Genomic DNA, 23753 nt, shown 5'->3' on the forward strand with positions numbered 1-23753 from the left:
GAGGCTGGTTGTGAACACCTCGATTTCTATTAAGCAGAAACACAACCACAGAAGACACACACTAACACTAAGACTGTCTTCAAAGGACCACGTATATTTCTCATGCATGTGATCCTGAGGAGAAGCCATGAGTTTAACAGCAGCAGCGGGTGGATTTGTTGTCTTCCTTCTCTCTGTACGAGGTAGGGGAGACCGGGTATGGTTGTAACACTTTTTGTCTCAGCTCCTTTAACTTGCAGAATGTTTGCGGTAGGGTACTCAAATTTCGACACAAAGTAGCCTTGTTTATCTTCTACAAATAGCAATGTTGTTTACTTCTCCAACTATATCACAGAATTCATTACCAGGGTATGTTGTAACACAACCTGGGGTCAATTGCAACAATAAGATTGAATAACTAAAAACTGAGACCACACCACAAAAATATCTATATAGGTTTATTGTGCCTGTGTCGACAATAAAGCATCTTCCTGTGCTTCACTAAGAAAAAAATAACTCATCACTGATGGCTAAATGAAGAACAGTGTCAGTGGTGTGGATCCTAACGTTAGAAGAGCTTTCTTAAAGAAAATGTTGTGATAATACCTATGAATGTTATACACATAAAAATGGAAACCTTCAGCAGGAGGTCAGAAGTAGCTCATAATCTACGTAAAATCACAGGAAGATGTTTGACAATTAGTAAAGCAACGAACACGCACACTGTGTCTGTCTTAAAAGAAGAAACATGAACCTGAGTGTGTGTATCTGTGTGTGTTATCCTGTAGCCTAATCGTTTTATCGGTAGGCTGATTTTATCCGCAGAGATAAGCCTATCACACATATATTGATATTGGCATATATACTGTCCGATATGCACCAATATGAAAACCTTATATTTAAAGAGCATAATGCAGAAAAACACGATTGGGGTAATTTAAAATTGGTGTAATAACAGTTTGTCCAGTAGACTGCGCTTCAAAAGAGGGTAAAACAGCTGGTGTCAGGAAATGTAACAGTTACCTCACTAATGTTTAACTATAAACCAGCACAAAAATTACAATTGCCAACATAAGATAGCCACCACGTTCTGAAATGACACATTTAAAACACTCACAAAAAGTAACATTTTAGTTTAAGAACATAAATAGCAAACTTTTGTTGATTTGGTCAGTTTTCATTTTTATACAATCGGGAGTCTGCACAGGGTGTTGACTTCCTGACAGTGCAGCTTGTTGCGGAACCCAAAGCAGCCACGCCCGGCTTGTTCCACAGTGCGCCGGAGCTGATAGCGACCGCTTGTGATTTGTAACACACTATCTGCCACTAGCGGATGGAGAGTGATGGCAGATTAACAAAGGGGGATGCTTTTTGGTAATTATGCTGACAAGGGGGACAGCATCCCCCCTCATATCGCCTACTGGTGTTATATATCCAATCAGAGGGATCAGAGTCACAGTGGTGACACATGTATGTAGGTTTTCCAGGGGTGCAGTTTGTCGTGGGCCTTGAACTTGCAATTTACACTTTTCACTTTTCAACCATCCCTGGTCTCCCCTACTATACATCTATATTTATACCAGGGGTGCCCAAATTCTTCCCAGTGGAGGGCCAAAATTGAGTCTTGGGGGAGGGTTGTGGGCCAAAATGTAAATTTTGCCGTACATTAAAGTGAAACTCTCGCCAAAAAGCAACCGAGGCTTTATTTGGGACTGAATATGAGTCAAACCTTTGTGTGAAAGCGTAATTATGATGAAAGAGGCACTTTCAAGATTTACAGTAGTTTCGGTTTTGGTCATGTTCATTTTGAACGGGAGAGCTAGGGGCAGGATACGCTAGCATCAAAATCACTATTTTTAGAACACTAAGAAGGCTCGACACAACAGGAAACTTTGCTCGTAGCATCACCAGGGTCTCTATTCATGAACAACAGCATCGAGAACATTGTTTGTGTACACAGAGTTTATGAAAAAGAAGGTTTTTGAACTACTTACGTTAGCTGCTGCATCTCCTGCGCGTCACCGTCATGGCAGGCAAGATATGTCGATCCCTGAGTGTGACCATTGTGTTTTGGTATAGCTGTAACTCCAGTGTCAAGCTTGAATTCCTTTTCCTCTCCATTTAATTCCAGAGTTTCTCTCCACTCATTATCAACACTGTTAATCTCAATCATTATCTCTCCAAGGAAAGCATTATCCACATCATCATCTGATGAATCCTCTTGGATCTTATTGACACCACCTGCAGTCCAACATTTTCGTGCATAATGTCCCTTTCTTTTGCATTTGCAATATTCTTCGTCTTTGGTAGGGAATTTTTTTCCATGGATGTCGTGTTATATGTCCTCGTCTCCTACAGCCGGAGTCCTTGTTTTTATTTTCAGACTTATATGTTGAACTGAGTTTTCCTTTCATAAGCCCCTTTTTGTGTCTGCCTCCTCCCCGTCATAGCATCCAAGTTGCCAGACTGCCTTTCATCCATTCTGCCACTCATTATAGGCTGCTGCTCTTTTATTTTCACATTGTGGCGCACTTTGGCAACAGTTTTTGCTAATGTGAGTTCAGGATCCATCTGCAGTGACTGACAGCTTTGCACTCTCTCCTAGCTCCTGGCTTCGTCTATTAAACTGTGCTCATTCAAAAATGATGTTTCTTTTACTCACGCAATGTCTCTCAAAAGGCAGGGAGTTAGGTTACCATGAACTTTACTTGTTTCTTCAGCTCAGGTAACATCCCGGTTCTCAACCATTCACCAACAAACACTCTCAGTGGTTGCTATATTACACGTGTCTGTTTTGTACACCAGCAGCATCTCTGTACACTTAATCTTTGTACTCCATCATTTAAGACAGTAAAACTGAGTTTGTGTGGGTGGAAGTGGTGACTGTACTTACATTAACACAGAACAAATGCTCTGAATGATCTGTTGAATACATTTCATGCTGCTCTGTGGAGCTTCCTGAATCGTTCTTCCACCAAACTCGTCTTAAGACAGCATTTGTATATGGTAGCATATCTTTAGTAGTGACAACATACAAAAAAACAAAAAACCAGGGTCTGTATCAGGTTTTTAATGTTATAAGAAATTCCTTACTTTTGGAGTTGCAAGGTGGATAACTAAAGTTTCCATCGCAGTCATGAATATCTTTGTATTAACAGTGGATGTGGACTTGTTGCTCATAATAAGTACTAATGTTGTTCTGTGTGTGCTGGATGTGTAAATAAGCAACTTCACTGAGACTACATCAACTCCATCAAGAGATAGTCCACAATACACTACTGTTTCTTCACCGCACCCTCTTTGGAATTTCCTGCCTCAGTGCTCTTACAGATTAACTGCAGAGATCACGTGTTCATCTTTGCTTTATAAATTGCACTGAGAGGAGGCGCTCAAGAACGTGCATCTGACCCTGGGTCCATCACAAAAAAAGGTAGTCAGGCAGCATTACACAACTTCAACAAGGCGTCCACAGGATTTTATAGACAACCGAGAGAGACATTACAATCTGCTCATATATGCCAATAACAAAGTGATTCATACATGTACATTGCCATAAATTGTTACATACCGCCCCTTTATCACCCCTGCCCATGAGTACATGTCTACTATAAGATTATTTTGTTGTCACACTGGCAGCAGAATAAATGTTTTGGGAAATGTAGCTTCACAGACTTCACAGTAAAAATCTGTCTTGTGATGCTGTTTTGAGTCTGATTGTAGTTTCTGATGTTTTCTGTGTTACAGTGATACAGGGCTGGAATGACTATGGAGTGATTTACCGCTCTACTGAGATCTGTGCATCAAAAGGATCAACAGTGGACATGAGATGCACCTACACATACCCATCCAGAATAAATGGTGGTGATACTGAAGTTAACGAAACATTCTGGTTTACCAAACCGAGTGGAAAACAACCTGTGGATCTGAGAACAGACTCAGATTATCAAGATCGTGTTGAGTACAGTTGTTATGAGAAGAGCTGCACTCTGAGAATCACAGACGTGAGAGAGAGCGACTCAGCTGAGTACAAGTTCAGGATCATAACAAACCAACCAGATGGGAGATATACTGGTTTACCTGGAATTACTTTGAGGGTCACAGGTAACATTTTGATTCATATGTTAATTATTTCCAAATGTTCAACATCTAGGCAACAATAATATAAATGTGTTGTGTGTGTTTGTTGACAGTTTGTCTAAAATAACATTCTTGTTCCTTCCTCAGATCCAGATCTCGAGGTAAAGGTGAGCACATCCTCAGATCCTAGCAGGAGAGAGCTGAAGTGTCACAGCAGTTGTCATCTACCTGATGGTTCTTCCTACATCTGGTATAAAAATGGACAGAAAATTCAGTCACAAACATCTTCTACTTATTCAGACTATTTTAACTCTGTAGACAGTTATTCCTGTGCTGTTAAAGGACATGAGGATTTCCCCTCTCCTCCAGTGTGTGAGTTTACTACACTAACATAACACCATCTGATGGAGTCTGATAACTACATGTATTTTAATATGGAGACCTTCATTGTGACTCTTCATCAACTCTGGTTTAAAAATGATCCAAACTTTGTTTTATCTTTCAGGTGTCTATGATCAAAACTGCAACAGAGTGATTTACACTGACAGAAGCATCTGTGCCTTCAAAGGCTCATCAGTGGACATTTCTTGCACTTACAGCAGTGATGAAACTATCACATCTAATTTCTGGTTCAGTCCTGAACGTTCTCATCAGTGGCAGAGTCCTTCACGTCCTGAGGACCTTAGTGAAGACTCCCAGTTTGCAGGTCGTGTTCAGGTCCTTGAATCAGAGAGAGGACGCTCCACTCTGAGAATCACTGACCTGACAGAGAGTGATTCAGCTCAGTATCACTTTAAATTCACAACAGGAAGCTTTGAATGGAACAGTAGTTTACCTGGTACAACTCTGACTGTCACAGGTACTGATGAACTCACACTGATGTAAAACATCAACATAGAACATTTAGAAGCAGTGAACATCTTGAAACTGATGGATCATCATGAGTTTGTGTAATAATTACTGTTGTGTTGGCACTAATGTTCACTGCTAGTTCTAGGAATAGTAACTGTTGTGCTGTCGTGTGTGTACATCTATCAGTGATTTCTGTTAGAACCAGTGATAATAATATTGTTTCTTGTTCTCATATCCAGCTCTGCAGGTGCAGGTGACCAGAATAACAGTCCACCAGTCTGATACTGAGGCAGAGCTGAAGTGTCACAGCAGCTGCAGTCCAGCTGGTCGTTTTTCCTACGTCTGGTTCAAGAACGGACAGAAAGTCACAGGGGTGGAGACATCTTCTTTTAAAGGCCGGGTTTATCCTGGAGACATCATCTCTTGTGCTTTGAAAGGACATGAGAACTACAACTCTCCTTCAGTCTGTGAGTTTGATCCTCTGTATCAGGAAAAACACAAATACACACACTGGCTACAAATTGCAGATAGGCGCATGTGTAAAGAACTAAAAGTACAAATTATATTGGCTGTCAGTTTCCACCAGGAGTAGTTTGACCAGTGAGAGCTCCATGATCAGCTCTCTAGACTGCTGCTGTGATAAATAGAGACAATTACAACAGAACCAGAGAAACATACATTTCAATCACAACAGTCAATTGTCTGTGATAGCATATTCTAATTTTTCATGACTACATTCATATCTCCTCCAGATGCTCCAAAGCTTCCCTCTGTGTCAGTGAGTCCCTCTGCTGAGATAGTGGAGGGCAGTTCAGTGACTCTGACCTGTAGCAGTGATGCTAACCCAGCAGCTAATTACACCTGGTACAAGGAGAATGGAGATCCAGACCTTCAACCTCTCAGTAAAGAACCACAGCTTGTCTTCAGCTCCATCCAGTCCTCTGACTCTGGAGAGTATTACTGTACAACTGAGAATGAGCTGGGGAGGAGGACGTCTGAATACATCAATGTTAATGTGACATGTAAGTGCAACAGTTCATTTAAAAATAAAAACTAACTTAATTACATCCGTTGTTACAGGAGAAGATTCTTCTGATTACATGAACTTTCTTTAAATCCCATGAATGCCACTTTAGTAACAAACCCTTAAAAAGAACAACACCTCTCCTCCAGATGCTCCAAGAATTCCCTCTGTGTCAGTGAGTCCCTCTGCTGAGATAGTGGAGGGCAGTTCAGTGACTCTGACCTGTAGCAGTGATGCTAACCCAGCAGCTAAATACATCTGGTACAAGAAAAACCAAACACTATTTCAAGGACCAGAAGGCGTCTATCATTTCTCCTCCATCAGCTCTGAGGACAGAGGGAACTACTATTGCAAGTCTGAGAATCAGTATGGAGAGATCAATTCTTCAACTCTTTTTATAGACATCCAGTGTGAGTACAAAACATTTAAAAATGTTCACCACTCATTATTTTTAGCCAGACAAATATATTTGCGGCATTTTTTCCTCATATGGAAATCTGAATCAGATCACAATCAGAATCGTTTTGTTGTCATTGTCAAATTTTAGCAGCATCCGAGTGGTTCACAGAACATAAAATAGAGTAAAAAGTACAAGTCAAGTAGTGCAATGTAAGTATAAAAAATAAATAAATATGTACAGTGGTGCAGATTGTAAGTATGGAATGTGGGAGTATAAGTAAGTACCGTAAAATAGTCTTTACAATTATGTGTGTGTTTGTGTGTGTGCGTGCGTACGCGCAGTGATGGCTTGTGGAAAGAAGCTGTTCCTGAGTCTGTTTGTTCTGGTTATGATGGAACTGTTGTGCGAACTGTTGTGGGTCCTCTCCACGCAGGCGCCGTGTATGCAGAGGGAAGATGGATCTGTCCCGTGTTTCCTGAAGTCCGGGATGATTTCTTTGGTCTTTGTGGTGTTCAGAGACAGGTTTGCTGAGCACCATTCAGACAGTTTCAGGACCTTGACCCTTTAGGCAGACTCATCTCCCCCCGTGATCAGTCCCACCACCATCGTGTCGTCTGCGAAGTTAACAATGGTGTTACTGGAGTGGGCGGGTCTACAGTCTGTGGTGTAGAGGGTGTAGAGCAGCGGACTCAGCACATACCCTTGTGGGGAGCCCGTGCTCAGTGTCCCGGTGGAGGAGAGGTGGTGTCCCAGTTTGACTGTCCTAGGGTCGGACAGTCAAACTGTAATATGTGACATATATCCCCTGTATCAAGAGTGATGCTGCCATTCATGTTTGGCAATTTATGATTTTTGCACAAATCCAAGTTGCCAAAAGATGTGAGGCGCCAGGCGGGTGTGGGGATACTCACTAAGTCCCCGACTGAGTGCCGCCGTGTTGGAGTTTACCCAACGAGAGGGTCGGCTCCTTACACTTTAGGGCTGGGGGGAAAACTCTGACTGTTGTTATGCATATGCATATGCACCGAACGGCAGTTCGGAGTAAATGGCCTTCTTAGAGGTCCTGGCTGGGGTACTGCATGGGGCTCCAGTGGGGGACTCCGTGGTCTTACTGGGAGACTTATACGTGCACGTTGGCAAAGATGGAGATACTTGGAGGGGCGTGATTGGGAGGAATGGGCTCCCCTTTTTGAACCCAAGTGGTGTTCTATTATTAGACTTCTGTGCCAGTCATGGTCTGTCTATAATGAGCACCATGTTCGAACACAAGGATGGTCATAAATGTACGTGGTACCAGAGCACCCTAGACCAAAGGTCAATGGTTGATTTTGTGATCGTATCATCTGATCTGACGCCGTGTGTTTTGGACACTCGGGTGAAGGGAGGGGCAAAGCTGTCCACTGATCACCACCTGGTGGTGGGTTGGTTTTGGTGGCAGGGGAAACCCCTAGACAGACCTGGTAAGCCCAAACGAGTGGTGCGGGTAAGCTAGGAACGTTTGGGGGAGGCCCCTGTCCGAGAAGCCATCAACTCCCTCCTCTGAAAGAGCTTCTCTAGCATCCCTGTGGAGGCTGGGGATATCGAACCTGAATGGGCGATGTTCAAAGCCTCCTTTGTTGAAGCTGCAGCTGTGTCCTGTGGCCAAAGGGTCTAAGGTGCTTCAAGGGGCGGCAACCCTCGGACACCGCGGTGGACAGCTGTGGTAAGGGAAGCTGTCAGACTGAAGAAGGAGTCCTTTAGGGACATGTTGTCCCGGGGTACTCCTGAGGCAGTATTGGGCACCGACGGGCACGAAGGGCAGCAGCCACAGCTGTGGCAGAGGCAAAGCAGCAGGTGTTGGAGGAGTTTGACTAGGCCATGGAGAAGGACTTTTGGGCAGCACCAAAGCGCTTTTGGAAAACCGTCTGGCACCTTGGGGGGGACGGGGAACCATCCAAGCAGTGTACAGCAAGGATGGGACCTTGTTGACTTCAACTAAGGAGGTCCTAGGGCGGTGGACGGAGTAGTTTGGTGACCTTCTGAATCTCACCCAGCCACCCTCTGTAATGGAGACAGAGCTGGAGGATGACAGGGTATCACTGCCGATTTTCCCTGTCACTGCGATAGTCAAACAACTCCACAGTGGCAACGCCTCAGGGGTCAATGAGATACCACTAGAAATGCTGAAGGCTTTCATCAATATGGGGCAAAACGACACACTAACATTGATCTGAATTAACCACAATGTTACACTTGGTTAGTGGATTGTAGACCCAAAAGCGGACAATGAGGCAGGGAATAGTATGTAAGGTAATACTGTAACACCTGGGACCGGGACTACTCTGGCACGAATGAGCGATTTGGTGGACCTGAATCGCCAGGTGACAGGTGACTGCGTTGTGCCTCTCAGAGTATGATCTTGATATCCCGGGTGGCAGCTCCAGTGATCCGGGGAAAAGACGCGATGGGATCAGGGTTAGCAGGGGGTGCGTCATAGGAGAAAAAGCGAGAAAGGGCAGCTGGTTTGCCACTTCTGGGGCCGGGTAGGTAGGACAGGGTGTAATTACAGCAGCTTGGGAATAGCAACCAGCAGGCCTGGTGGGAGTTGAATCTTCTGCCAGAGTACAGGTAAGCAAGGTTCTTGTGGTCTATCCAAATGAGGAATGGCTCCAGAGTCCCCTCCAGCCAGTGTTGCCACTCCTAGAGAGCCAAAACTACTGCCAGCAGCTCACTATTTCTCACGTCGTAGTTTCTCTGCACAAGGGAGAAAAAGGCACATGGAGGACACTTGTGTTTAGAGGCATTGCGCATGGAGAGAATGGCCCCTACTCTGGAGTCAGAGGCATCCATCTCCACCAGAAACTGAGGAGCTGGGTCAGGATGTTGAAGAATGGGGGTGTGGGTGAACAGTACGTTAAGCCTCTTCAAGGCTGCTTTGGCACCGTTTCACCGTTTCATTTTTGGATAATATTATATACATTTCCAGTAATAAGAAATGGTTCAAAACTGCAATCAGTAAACTTCTTCTCAACCTACATATATACCTCAAGAATTGCAACCGGTCAACTCACCACTTAACTGCTCAGTAATACCTGTTTCTTTTTGTTTTTGTTTTTGTCTACTCTGACTTTTGCAACCCAATCACAAGAATGTTATGAACATTTTCTACCACAGATAAGTTAACTGAATTTTTCTTTATGTTGCTGCTTTACATTTAGGTCAAATTGCAGGCCACCTGCTTGGCAATCTTGAATACATATAATACATTTTTGACTCTACATTAGTGCAGTCATGTGATGAATGAGCTGAACTGTTGTTGTCTGACCTTTGACCCCAGCTGCCTCTGCAAAGAGTATCACTGCACGCAGTGGTGAAGCCGTCCTGCTGTCCTTAGACCCGCAGGAGACTAATTTTGAGGCCGGACAGGACTTCAGGTGGACTCACCCCCACCTGGTGGTCTCTTCGAAGAACAATTACACATGCCACCACAAACGCTGCGAACTGCTGAGAAATGGCTCCCTGAGATTCAGCCGAGTTCAGCCTGCAGACTCAGGAAGGTACAGCCTGCAGGTGTTCAATAAAACTGGTTATCTGCAAAGCACGAAAGTCTTCCTGCTCAGAGTGGAGGGTGAGTCCAGAACTGAGGAATATCAACCCACACATATCCCATTTCATTTTTCTCCCACAACATAGTATTTACAAATATACAGTTTTGTCATTGCTTCAAGATCTGTTAGCACTTTAGATGAGGGAACAAATAAACCACGAACTAGTTGCTTATTATCATATATATAAGAAGCATATTGGACCTAGTTTTTTTTATACTTACATTGCACTTCTTGCCTTGTCCACAAAATGTTTCTGGAGCTTCACAGTAAAACAGAGTTTCAGCATTCTCCTGAACAACTGAAGTAGCTGTGGACTTGTTTTAAAACTACTTGGGGAAAAAAACAACAACAATGAAATTGCTCCATACAGTTAGTCTGTGTGATCCATATCAAAACAGGACCCAAACACAAAACACACACAGAGGCAGCAGGTATCAGAACAAAAGACACAAAAGCAAAAAATCAGGGACAGCTGAAACTAATAAGGACGATCGCAAGGGAGGCAAAACAAGATGAAGGGAAGGAAGTAACACAATATGACACATGAGGATGAAACTTACAAAATAATACAGGAAATAACAATATACTATACTAAAAACTGATCCCACAGATCCTTTGGTGCCTGGTTCAGTGTAATCATGCGAGTACCCCGTCTTAAGTGGGTGCACGCATGCTAATGCTTTTAGCTTAGCAGCTACAGTGAAGATTTCAACCCACTAAAGGATGTAAATAATGCCTTTCCAAATCAATTTGTGTAACTTGGGAAGCTACAGTTGTTTATGAGAATGCTGCAACACTGTTTTGCTGTGACGCTCCAGAAATGGTTTGTGGACTATGAACCCTCACGTGACTTTATATCAGCATGAGGATGAATGCTACTACTCAAACTTGAACTACTTGAGTAAAGACGTACTTAAAAAAAAAACCCTAACTTGTCAGGGTGCAGAAGTTACGTTGCAGGTATGGCTGGATTCAACACAGAAGCATAAAATTAAGCTAAGCTACCCTCCTCTGGTGAACTGTTCCTTAAACTGGGAGTTTTTCCTCTTTAACCTTCTAATTTCTGCTTCCTGATAGTAAGTATGGATGTTTTTGAACATGAATTACAATACTGATGCCCACAATGAGAAAAGTATTTTTTTATATTGTAATTTATGTATAACAACTTAATTACTTACCATTGATTAGAGGTAATTAACTCTAAGTTATTGACCTGGTAGTTGTAGAATATGGTCATGCAGAATAAGGCAATAAGTGCATTATAATGACTAATAAAGAGCCAACAGACATGCAGCTATGAACATGCTAGTAAGCAACTAGTTAATGGTTCAGATGTTTTCCAAAGTCTAAAATCCAATACAGATACATTGTCGTTGTATTTCACTTTTATATACTATAAAAAACATTGTGACAAAGATGCTTTTTACATAAATAAATAAAATGGACTCCGCTCTGATGTTTTCTCACTGATGCTTTTGAAAGCTATCAAACCTTTCACATTCTCTACACTGCTGAGAATTAGAAACACTGTCTGTCTGTCAGCAGATGGCAGCAGCAGCAGCAGCAGCAGCAGTGTGGTGGTGGTGTCTGTGCTGATCTGCTGCTTCCTCCTGCTGCTGTTCCCTATCATCTTCTTCATCCTCATGAGGAGGAGGAGGAGTAGCCAGATGACGAACACAGGTACAAAAGCCAATCAGAAAAAAAAATCAGAAAATCTCAACATATTCACTTTAATATAAAATAATTGGATTATAATCTGCTCTCCTGATTCAGGTCCTCTGGAGGAAAATGTTTATGTGGTTGATGCACGGTAACCACGGCAACGAGACAAAAGACACCATGAAGCAGGAGAAGACACACACACGCACACTAACAGCCACTAACTTTTTCTTCTCTCTGCAGTTGTCTGTAATCGTGTCGTTTCGATGAAAACACCAGTCACACAGCAGGTTTTTTTAGATGTAGAGGACATCTATGTATGGCAACCAGTCAGAGCTCACCTTGTTTGCAGTTTGCTGTGTCTCGCCTGTGGACAGCGCACCTTTATGTCCACTGCATCTCACCTGTTGTGTATTTTTCACTTTCACAAGTAAACTCGTATATAGGATTTGTGATTTATTTGGTTATTTCTGTTTTTGGAGTTAGAATCAAAACAATTATTACTGAACTCAGATTGTTTGACATGTATCATCTACTTAAATATCTGTCTAACTTTTGTGCTGAATGCAGTACCGTACTGATAAAAGCTGTTGTATTGGTGTCCTGGTCTAATAAAAACAGACGTCTCTCAAAGCCTATTTTGTCTCTGGTTATTTTTTAAAACAGACTCGTCTGTCACCGGCTATCTCACGGTAACCTCAACCAATCAGATCAAAGAGAGCACCAGCTGAGCCAGTTGGTAAATCAAACTCTTTGAGTTCACTTTGTTTTTCTTTAATGAAATAAATGTTCCAGTTCTGATATAACTGATGCTATAACAAGCTAAACTAACCTCCTCAGAAGCCAACATTGTTTTTTTGCAAACAGTCGCTTATCTGGCTGGTCGTTACACAGTCACAAGAAAAATAACTTTACGCCTGGCAAGATGGATTCTTGCAAATTCAGCAGCCTCATCATGTAAACACTTGCTGCTGCATAGACCCATGAAAGCTTAGGAATCACTGAGAACTGTTAAGAGCAAAAAAAGGCACATGAAGAAAAACAACACAGTCACTTAAAAAGGACAACTGACTTTGTAAAAGCTAAAGTGGTTAAGATGAAAATCTAAAGCTGTTAGTGAGCTGGTGGCACAAGAGAGGCAGAGAAAGTGCAGACAAAATTTCCCAATGCTAACATTCAGGAATTAATGGACGACGCAGAGGCCATTAATTCCTGATTATGGACATACTGCCTATGCCCAGGGCTGGCTCTGGCTCTCACTGACTACTGACGTGATTAAACATGTTTTACTGCAGGAAGGACAGAGACCTTATCTGTTAAAATTCATGGCAGAAAATGAAACTCCCTCTGGCAGCGGCTCAAACCTACACACACACACACATTCTGCTGATCACTGTGTGTATAACACATTGGTAGGTGTTTAAAATGTTTTATTAAACATACACCTCTGATTTAAAGTTTGCAAAATCAACACTATGAAGAATCTTTATACATGGCATAAAAACTTTAGACTACAGACTGTTCAAGAAATATGAAGAATGAGTATATGAATGTTGGCAATTGAGTGATGCTATGTATCATTTGCAGTTTAGTACACTGACATTTGTGAAAAGTAGCTGCTAGGTACAGGTGATACTTTAGCACACACTGTGCACACTGAATTCTGTTCTTACATTGCATTACCGTAATATCTACTATATACAGGCACCACAAAATAACAGGGGGCTAGTTTGACCGGGGTTTTCAGAGTGGAGGCGGGCTTGACAGCAGTCATAGTGATATGATCGAGAAGAAGGAAATCAGGCTGGGTGTGAACCCCCTCGATGTCTGTTAAACACAAACACAGCCACAGAAGACACACACCAGCACTAACTTCTTCAGAGACCACGTATATTTCTCATGCATCGTGATTGTGAGTAGAAGTGATGAGTTCAACAGCATCAGCGAGTGGAATTGTTGTCTTTCTTCTCTCTGTAAGAGGTACTGTACATGTGCATCTATATCTATATTGTACGGCAGTTAGCATGAGAGGTTTTAAGTACATTAAAAAGATAAGATGTGTGATGTTGTGATACGATGTGATCCCAGCAGCACCAGACATTCATTTGTCCTTTTAAAGACTAGCAGAGAGCCATGTCTGTTTTGTACACCAGCAGCATCTCTGTACACCTTTAATCTTTATAAACTCCATCATTGAAGATGGTAAAGCTGAGTTTGTGTGGGTGGAAGTGGTGACTGTACTTACATTAACACAGAACAAATGCTCTGAATGATCTGTTGAATAAAATTCATGCTTCTCTGTGGAACTTTCTGCATCGTCCCTCCACCAAACACAACTTTAGACGGCATTTGTATATGGTAGCATAAAAAAAGAGGTCCGTATCAGGTTTTTTTTATGTTATAAGAAAATCCTTACTTTTGGAGTTGCAAGGTGGATAACTAAACTTTTACATCGCAGTCATGAATATCTTTGTATTAACAGTGGATGTGGACTTGTTACTCCAAGTATTACTTCATGTTGTTCTGTGTTTGCTGGATGTGTAAATAAGCAACTTCACCAAGACTACGTCAACATTTCTTCTCCACACCCTCTGTGGAATTTCCTGCCTCAGTGTTTTTACAGATAAACTGCAGAGACAATACGCTCAAGAACTTGCATCTGACCCTGAGTCCTTCAAAACAACAAGGTGTCCACAAGATTGTATAGACAACCGATAGAGACGTTACAATCTGCTCATATTATTGAGAAATCTGGCCCGACTAGGTGACCGGTATTGACCTTTGAATATGAACGTGTTTTAATCTGTTTTGGGGCTGAGATAAACAGAAGATTTTTGAAATAGGAATGTTATCAGCAGAAGTAGGGGTGCCAAATCGATCCAAGATGACGAAAACAGGGAACCTCATGACTCCAGCCAAAAAGAATAGCACACACACATACATGCACGAGTAAATATGCACACATGCACACAAGCTTCGGAACGATTACTGGAATTTATGTGATTCTCAGGAAAGATAAGGAACAATGATGATCCAGGTCATCACTACGCAACAGTGGAAACAGATGAACAAATTCTGAGGTACATAATGCTTTGTCAGTCCAGGAATAAACGGAACCCACTTTTAACAACCCCGGCTCTGTGTTGATTCTACTTAGAATTTTGGCTTCAACATATACATTTTGTATACATCCTCTACACCAATATATGGCCAATAAGAAATTGATTCAAAATGTACACTGCTATAAATTGTTACATACCGCCCCTTTAAGTCTTATGCTCCCCTGCCCATGAGCAAAATTCTACTATAAGATTTTTTTTTTGTCACACTGGCAGCAGAACAAATGTTTTGGGAAATGTAACTTCACAGACTTCACAGTGAAAATCTGTCTCCTGATGCTGTTTTGAGTCTCATGTTCTCTGTGTTACAGTGATACAGGGTCAGGATAACTGGGGAGTGACTTACAGCTCTACTGAGATCTGTGCCTTAAAAGGATCAACAGTGGAGATGAGCTGCACCTACACATACCCATCCACTGTAAAGAGAGTTGAGAACGGATTCTGGTTCACAAAAGTGAGTAATGGTGTTTATGTGGATCTGAGAACAGACCCAGAGTGTTCAGGTCGTGTGCAGTACAACTTTGTTAACAACAACTGCACTCTGAGAATCACAGACCTGAGAGAGAGCGACTCAGCTGTTTACAAGTTCAGGTTCATTACAGACCAAGAAGGTGGGAAATATGTTGGTTCACCTGGAGTCACTTTGTCTGTCACAGGTAACATTTTCATTCATATGTTAATTATTTCCAAATGTTCAACATCTAGACAACAATAATATAAATGTGTTGTGTGTGTTTGTTGACAGTTTGTCTAAAATAATATTCTTGTTCCTTCTTCACATCCAGATCTTCAGGTGCAGGTGACCACATCCTCATTTTCTAGCTGGAGAGAGCTGAAGTGTCACAGCAGTTGTCGTCTACCTGATCGTTCTTCCTACATCTGGTACAAAAATGGACAGAAAATTCAGTCACAAACATCTTCTACTTATTCAGTCACCTATGATTATGCAGACAGTTATTCCTGTGCTGTTAAAGGACATGAGGATTTCCTCTCTCCTCCAGTGTGTGAGTTTACTACACTAACATAACACCATCTGATGGAGTCTGATAACTACATGTATTTTAATATGGAGACCTTCATTGTGACTCTTCATCCACTCTGGTTTAAAAATGATCAGAACTTTGTTTTTATCTTTCAGGTGTTTATGGTCAAACCTGCAACAGAGTGATTTACACTGACAGAAGCATCTGTGCCTTCAAAGGCTCATCAGTGGACATTTCTTGCTTGTACAACAGTCCTGAATCCATCACATCCAAATTCTGGTTCAGTTCTCATCAGAGTTATCAGTGGCAGAGTCCTTCACAGCCTGAGGACCTTAGTGAAGACTCCCAGTTTGCAGGTCTTGTTCAGGTCCTTGAATCAGAGAGAGGACGCTCCACTCTGAGAATCACTGACCTGACAGAGAGTGATTCAGCTCAGTATCACTTCAAATTCAATACCACAAACTTTGAATGGAACAGTAGTTTACCTGGTACAACTCTGACTGTCACAGGTACTGATGAACACACACTGATGTAAAACATCAACATAGAACATTTAGAAACAGTGAACATGTTGAAAATGATGGATCATCATGAGTTTGTGTAATAATTACTGTTGTGTTGGCACTAATGTTCACTGCTAGTTCTAGGAATAGTAACTGTTGTGTTGTCGTGTGTCTACATATATCACTGATTTCTGTCAGAACCAGTGATAATAATATTGTTTCTTGTTCTCATATCCAGCTCTGCAGGTGCAGGTGACCAGAATAACAGTCCACCAGTCTGATACTGAGGCAGAGCTGAAGTGTCACAGCAGCTGCAGTCCAGCTGGTCGTCTTTCCTACGTCTGGTTCAAGAACAGACAGAATGTCACAGGGGTGGAGACATCTTCTTTTAAAGGCCGGGTTTATCCTGGAGACATCATCTCTTGTGCTTTGAAAGGACATGAGAACTATGGCTCTCCTTCAGTCTGTGAGTTTGATCCACTGTGTAAAGAAAAATAAAAACACATACACACTGACAATAAAATACAAATTACAAGTTCAGACTCAGGCTGTCACAGTATCAGATTTTCACTTGATGATCATCCCGGCCAAGACAACAACAATATTATTGTGAAGAAATGTTTTATCTTAACTTTGTTTACTGTGTCTTTTGTCAGATAAATAACATTCATTATATGAGTGTAGGGATGTGGACAGACAGTCCATGTAACCTTTAATGTCTGTCGTTTCAACATGATTTTTCACAGCAGTAGTGAATCAATTAATCTGTAAGTAATACATGTTCATATCTCCTCCAGATGCTCCAAGACTTCCCTCTGTGTCAGTGAGTCCCTCTGCTGAGATAGTGGAGGGCAGTTCAGTGACTCTGACCTGTAGCAGTGATGCTAACCCAGCAGCTAATTACACCTGGTACAAGAAGAATGGAGATGCAGACATTCAACCTCTCAGTAAAGAACCACAGCTTGTCTTCAGCTCCATCCAGTCCTCTGACTCTGGAGAGTATTACTGTACAGCTGAGAACGAGCTGGGGAGGAGGACGTCTGAATACATCTATATTAATGTGACATGTGAGTAAAACAGTTTATATAAAAATAACAGATTAAATCTGTCCAGTCTTTACAGGAGAAGATTTTACTGTCATGTCTACGCTCTTGTGCTCCACATTGTCAGTCTGCTGTAATTCACTGAGCAGCTCCAGGAGACTTGAGGAGTTTTATGCTGTTTTGGGACCAGATTCAAACAGTTCTGCACACAGTTGTTCACACTTTATGGTTTAAATACTACAAATTCTATTGTTGTAACACGCACTTAACCTCCATCCATCCATCCATTTTCGTCCGCTTATCCGGGGCCGGGTCGCGGGGGCAGCTGCCTGAGCAGGGACACCCAGACTTCCCTCTCCCCGGACACTGCCTCAAGCTCTTTCCGGGAGGATCCCAAGGCGTTCGCAGGCCAGATAGGTGACATAGTCACACCAGCGTGTCCTGGGTCTTCCTAGGGGTCTCCTCCCGGCGGGACATGCCAGGAACACCTCCCGAGGGAGGCGTCCAGGGGGCATCCGAAACAGATGCCCGAGCCACCTCAGCTGGCTCCTCTCGATGTGGAGGAGCAGCGGCTCTACTCCGAGCTCCTCCCGGGTGACAGAGCTCTTCACCCTATCTCTAAGGGAGCACCCTGCCACCCTGCGGAGGAAACTCATTTCGGCCGCTTGTATCCGGGATCTTATTCTTTCGGTCATGACCCAAAGTTCATGGCCATAGGTGAGGGTCGGAACGTAGATTGACTGGTAGATTGACTGGTAAATCTCTTCACCACGACAGACCGATACAACGACCGCATTACTGCGGCCGCTGCACCGATCCGCCTGTCAATCTCACGCTCCATCCTTCCCTCACTCGTGAACAAGACCCCGAGATACTTAAACTCCTCCACTTGAGGCAGGAACTCTCCTCCCACCTGGAGGGAGCAAGCCACCTTTTTCCGGTCGAGAACCATGGCCTCAGATTTGGAGGTGCTGATTCTCATCCCAGCCACTTCACACTCGGCTGCAAACCGCCCCAGGACATGCTGGAGGTCCTGGCTCGAAGGAGCCAACAAGACCACATCATCCGCGAAAAGCAGAGATGAGATCCAGTGGCTCCCGAACCAGATCCCCTCCGGCCCGTGGCTGCGCCTAGAAATTCTGTCCATAAAAATAATGAACAGAACCAGTGACAAAGGGCAGCCCTGCCGGAGTCCAACATGCACTGGGAACAGGTCTGACTTACTGCTGGCAATGCGAACCAAGCTCCTGCTCCGGTCGTACAGGGACCGTACAGCCCTTAACAGAGGGCCTCCGACCCCGTACTCCCGGAGCACCTCCCACAGAATGCCAAGAGGGACACGGTCGAATGCCTTCTCCAAGTCCACAAAACACATGTGGACTGGTTGGGCAAACTCCCATGAACCCTCGAGCACCCTGCGGAGGGTATAAAGCTGGTCCAGTGTTCCACGGCCAGGACGAAAACCGCATTGTTCCTCCTGAATCCGAGGTTCGACTATCGGCCGAATTCTCCTCTCCAGTACCCTTGAATAGACTTTCCTAGGGAGGCTGAGGAGTGTGATCCCCCGATAGTTGGAACACACCCTCCGGTCCCCCTTTTTAAAAAGGGGGACCACCACCCCGGTCTGCCAGTCCAGAGGCACTGTCCCCGACTGCCACGTGATGCTGCAGAGACGTGTCAACCAAGACAGCCCCACAACATCCAGAGACTTGAGGTACTCAGGGCGGATCTCATCCACCCCTGGTGCTTTGCCACTGAGGAGCTTCCAGACTACCTCAGTGACTTCGGCTTGGGTGATGGATGGGTCAACCTCTGAGTCCCCAGCCTCTGCTTCCTCTATGGAAGGCGTGTCAGTGGGATTGAGGAGATCCTCGAAGTATTCCTTCCACCGCCCGACGATGTCCCCAGTCGAGGTCAACAGCTCCCCACCCCCACTGTAAACAGTGTTGGTGGAGGACTGCTTCCCCCTCCTGAGGCGCCGGATGGTTTGCCAGAATTTCTTCGAGGCCGACCGGTAGTCCTCCTCCATGGCCTCCCCGAACTCTTCCCAGACCCGAGTTTTTGCTTCTGAGACTGCCCGTGCTGCCGCACGCTTGGCCTGCCGGTACCCGTCAGCTGCCTCAGGAGTCCCCCGGGCCAGCCAGGCTCGGTAGGACTCCTTCTTCAGCTTGACAGCAACCCTTACTTCCGGTGTCCACCACCGGGTTCGGGGATTGCCGCCGCGACAGGCACCGGAGACCTTACGGACACAGCTCCGGACAGCCGCGTCAACAATGGAAGTGGAGAACATGGTCCATTCGGACTCAATGTCTCCAGCCTCCCTCGGGATCTGGTCAAAGCTCTCCCCGAGTTGGGAGTTAAAGATCTCCCTGGCAGAGGGTTCTGCCAGACGTTCCCAGCAGACCCTCATGATACGTTTGGGTCTGCCAGGTCTGTCCGGCTTCCTCCCCCGCCAGCGGATCCAACTCACCACCAGGTGGTGATCAGTTGACAGCTTAGCCCCTCTCTTCACCCGAGTGTCCAAGACATACGGCCTGAGGTCAGATGGCACGACCACAAAGTCGATCATTGATCTCCGGCCTAGGGTGTCCTGGTGCCACGTGCACATATGGACACCCTTATGCTTGAACATGGTGTTTGTTATGGACAAACCGTGACTAGCACAGAAGTCCAGTAACAAAACACCACTCGGGTTCAGATCGGGGAGGCCGTTCCTCCCAATCACACCCCTCCAGGTAACACTGTCGTCGCCCACGTGGGCGTTGAAGTCCCCCAGGAGAACGACGGAGTCCCCGGTTGGAGCACTCTCCAGTACCCCTCCCAGGGACTCCAAGAAGGCCGGGTACTCTGCACCACTGTTCAGCCCATAAGCCGAGACAACGGTGAGAGTCCTATCCCTGACCCGAAGGCGCAGGGAAACGACCCTCTCGTTCACCGGGGAGAACTCCAACACATGGCGGCTGAGCTGGGGGGCTATAAGCAAGCCCACACCAGCTCGCCGCCTCTCACCGCGGGCAACTCCAGAGTAGAAGAGAGTCCAGCCTCTCTCAAGGAGTTGGGTTCCAGAGCACAGACTGTGCGTGGAGGTGAGCCCGACTATTTCTAGCCGGTACCGCTCAACCTCCCGCACCTGCTCAGGCTCTTTCCCCCCCAGCGAGGTGACATTCCATGTCCCCGTGGCTAGAGTCACCATCCGGGGATTGGGCCGCCGGGGCCCCCGCCCACGACTGCCACCCATATCCCACTGCACCGGCCCCTTCTGAACCCTCCCGCAAGTGGTGAGCCCACGGGAGGGCGGACCCACGTTGCTCGTACGGGCTGCGCCCGGCAGGGTCCCGTGGGCAAAGACCCGGCCACCAGGCGCTCGCCTGCGAGCCCCAACCCCAGGCCTGGCTCCAGGGTGGGGCCCCGGTGACGCCGATCCGGGCGATGTGCACATCCTTGCTGTTCTTGCTGTCATTAGGGGCGAGTGAACCCATCTTAGTCTGACCCGTCACCTAGGACCTGTTTGCCTTGGGAGACCCTACCAGGGGCATTAAGCCCCGGACAACATAGCTGCTACCGATCATTCGGGTGCTCAAACCCCTCCACCACGATAAGGTGCCGGTTCAAGGAGGAGCGCACTTAACCTTTTCTCTTAATACATCTCCAGATGCTCCAAAGCTTCCCTCTGTGTCAATGAGTCCCTCTGCTGAGATAGTGGAGGGCAGTTCAGTGACTCTGACCTGTAGCAGTGATGCTAACCCAGCAGCTAATTACACCTGGTACAAGGAGAATGAAGACTCACCAAAAGCATCAGGACAGATCTTCACCATCACTGACATCAGAGCTGAACACAGTGGGAATTATCACTGTGAAGTCCAGAACAGCAGAGGACGTCATAACTCCACCTTACAGCTGATTGTTGTGGCAGGTGAGTTATTAATTCCCCAACATGATCTTTTTTTTTGTTTGTGTAACCTTTGACAAGACCAACCCCTCTCTCATTCTTTCAATTGTTTTTGTCCAACTTACAGTCACGTTTGGACCCAACAGTTCTTGTAACTTCCAGTGTTTGTTCTCTGTCACTGTTTTCCAGCTACATGGAAGTTACCAGTCGCTCTCTTAACCACTGCTGTTATTCTGGTCTTCATTCTACTCGCTGTCTTTTTCTGCATCAGGTGAGCAGTTCAGTTTCTCTGTGATTGAATTTACTTTGCATCTTAAAGGAAAGACTTACACATGTACAATGGCAGAGTTTTCAGATGCTGCTGTCCATATTGGCCCTTTTAAAGCAAATTCAGTTGAGGTGCAGGCAGGACAAAATCCACAGTCTTCTGTCCCTATTATCAAGACAGAGAGGGGAGGATAAATTTGGAAGGTCATTAGCTTTAGCAGAGCATCAGTGTGCAGTTTTTCCACAGTATTAGGACTCATCAAACACTTGAGCTACTTTGGGGATAGATACATTTTTGGCCTCTATGGACAAGAGGAGCAACAGCAGCCAATAACTCTCTCATTGTACAAATGGACATTTAAACATTGTGTAATTGCATGGTTGAAAAATATGTTAAGTTATCCATTTGTTTCTTTGTTGGTACATGTAGAAGACTGAAGTCCTCATGAATGTAAGGCTGACGAGAAGCCAAACAACAGAGCACAGGTATAAACTGAAACATGCTCCTAAAAAACTCATCCCACGGGTGCATCATGTCCGTGTTTGGCTATGAATATAATGTCAGGCTTCAGATAAGTTTTAAGATTACGGACTTTGACCATATTTATTTGCTAACACTCATATCTGTGTTTGTTCTCACCCTCCCTTCTCTGTCTTTTGTTTCAGCCACATTCCCACAGGTCCCCGAATCTCTATTTAGCCTTGTTTGTTGTCCTTGTCTACCGCATTACTTTCCAAGTCAATTCTGGTCACCTGACTGCCACGTCCTCCTCCTCTCCTGTGTCTTCCCTAATCACCCTGCTGCTTTTCAAATGACATATTTTGTCCTAACATTGCACCCTGAACTTTGACCCTCTTGCTTGTACATCTGTCACAGTCCATAGTGCAAAAAGAAAAAAATATAATACGATATGAAATGCAAATGAGCTTTCATCTGTCTGTGCTTTCTCAGCGGCTCAGTCGATGTATATTCCGCTGTGCAGAGGATTGTATTTTTGGCATACTACATATGACATACTGTGTACTGAAACACCCTAAATCATTATCTGGCATACTATGATAGTATGATAGTATGGATAATGGAACTAGCCCCTGTTTGTACATGTACCAGTCCTCTTTACTCAGTTTGTTACCCCTGTTGCCTGTTGCTGACCTGCTCACCAGTCGTTACCTTTCGGGTTTTGTTGACTGTTTTGACTGCCGTCTCTTCCAAGTGCACTTGTCATCCTGTGTGCAAAGATGTATTAAAAAGTCAGAATCAGAAGCCAATTAGTTCGACAAATCAAGTGCTTATCTTTCAAAGGTACAGTCATTTTATTGTGAAATTTAGCTGAGCTGCAGTGAAAGGACAAAAGCAGAATGACTTAATGTGATACTGAAAAGAATTTGACTTTTGATCCTGATCCTTTCAGCTCCCTCAATATTTTAATTGGTTTCTGTCTCACAGGGTCCACCCATTGAAGCTGAGGTACTTACAGGACCCCCTTTCCATAAGTGATAGCATTTTGTATGAAGTATGAATATGATGACTTCTGCTGGTGAGTAGAAGGGAGTTCAATAACATAAAATCAAACCTCAAGATCAGGATGTTTTAGCAAGTTAGGCTTAAAACTCTTCACTTTCTAGGCTTTAAACCCTGCGTGGGAGTGTCCTTAGAGAGTTGTCAGGGCCACTGGGTCCAGAGGTGCATCTAATGTCTTTACTGCAGAATTATGTTGTAACAGAGAGCAATTTAAGTTCAACTCTCATCTTGTTGAATCTCCTCATCAGTTCCAGTCTGGTCCTGATTACACCAACATCTCAGCCTTGAACAGTGTCACTGCAGCACGTAGCAGAAGATCTGAGTAGCATTCAGCTTTATTTTTACCTGTGCAGGTACATTACATATGTTAAAGATGCAAAATGCTGTTTTTAATGTGGGAAACTGCTTTTAAGAGATATGAACAGCCCTATCACATCACACCTGTCCTGGCAGAGAAAGACATGTAGAACAGGAAGCACAGTATCTCACAGCATGTACATTATATATTAAACACACTGACATGTAACATGAGCCCAGCTGTATCACTCTGTAGCTGTAACATGTTCAAAGTACTGCAGTGGCTGATTGAAATAAACATCCAGCTTCCAGCAACAACTCTGTAGTTTGAACATCATGTCAGTTCCCTCTCTGTGCTGCAGAGGGCGACACTGTGCAGAAAGTTTTGGATTTCAGCTTCAAATCCTGCCTGTGTTCCCAGCACTTCCTTGGCTTGTACCTCATTTGGTTTTTGTATTTGTTTTTTTCTTCTTCTTGGATTTGCCCATTCTGTTTTTGTTGCCTTTTGAATTTTCCTTTTGTATTTTCTGATTTTGTATTTAGACCTCAGCT

At 44.4% G+C, this 23753-nt stretch overlaps 1 protein-coding gene across 2 annotated transcripts; it reads left to right on the top strand.

Annotated features, from left to right (window-relative positions):
• Positions 1–4: 4 nt before the first annotated feature.
• LOC115587235 (B-cell receptor CD22-like) lies at positions 5–23519 on the top strand. Of its 2 annotated transcripts, XM_030426944.1 has the most exons (10): positions 5–182; positions 3724–4080; positions 4210–4428; positions 5661–5930; positions 6082–6342; positions 16981–17250; positions 20879–21139; positions 21305–21386; positions 21813–21868; positions 22049–23519. In XM_030426944.1, exons 1-9 carry the CDS (start codon positions 128–130, stop codon positions 21829–21831), a joined length of 1794 nt encoding a protein of 597 aa, XP_030282804.1. In that variant the 5' UTR covers positions 5–127; the 3' UTR covers positions 21832–21868; positions 22049–23519. The 2 variants fall into 2 exon arrangements, 1 of the variants encoding a protein (XP_030282804.1); XR_003984986.1 differs by lacking the exons at positions 5–182; positions 3724–4080; positions 4210–4428; ... (4 more) ...; positions 21813–21868; positions 22049–23519 and adding exons at positions 9649–11599; positions 11693–12214 and having other exon boundaries at positions 5825–5930.
• Positions 23520–23753: the final 234 nt, after the last annotated feature.

The sequence above is a fragment of the Sparus aurata genome, chromosome 1 (assembly GCF_900880675.1).
Source record: "Sparus aurata chromosome 1, fSpaAur1.1, whole genome shotgun sequence".
In the NCBI taxonomy this organism is placed as follows: Eukaryota; Metazoa; Chordata; class Actinopteri; order Spariformes; family Sparidae; genus Sparus; species Sparus aurata.

Excerpts from the sequence above, each read along its gene's own strand:
- LOC115587235 (XM_030426944.1), top strand. The coding sequence starts at position 128 with ATGAGTTTAACAGCAGCAGCGGGTGGATTTGTTGTCTTCCTTCTCTCT. Across the intron at positions 4,429-5,660 it reads TTTCCCCTCTCCTCCAGTGT|ATGCTCCAAAGCTTCCCTCT; the intron begins GTGAGTTTACTA and ends TATCTCCTCCAG. Across the intron at positions 5,931-6,081 it reads CATCAATGTTAATGTGACAT|ATGCTCCAAGAATTCCCTCT; the intron begins GTAAGTGCAACA and ends CCTCTCCTCCAG.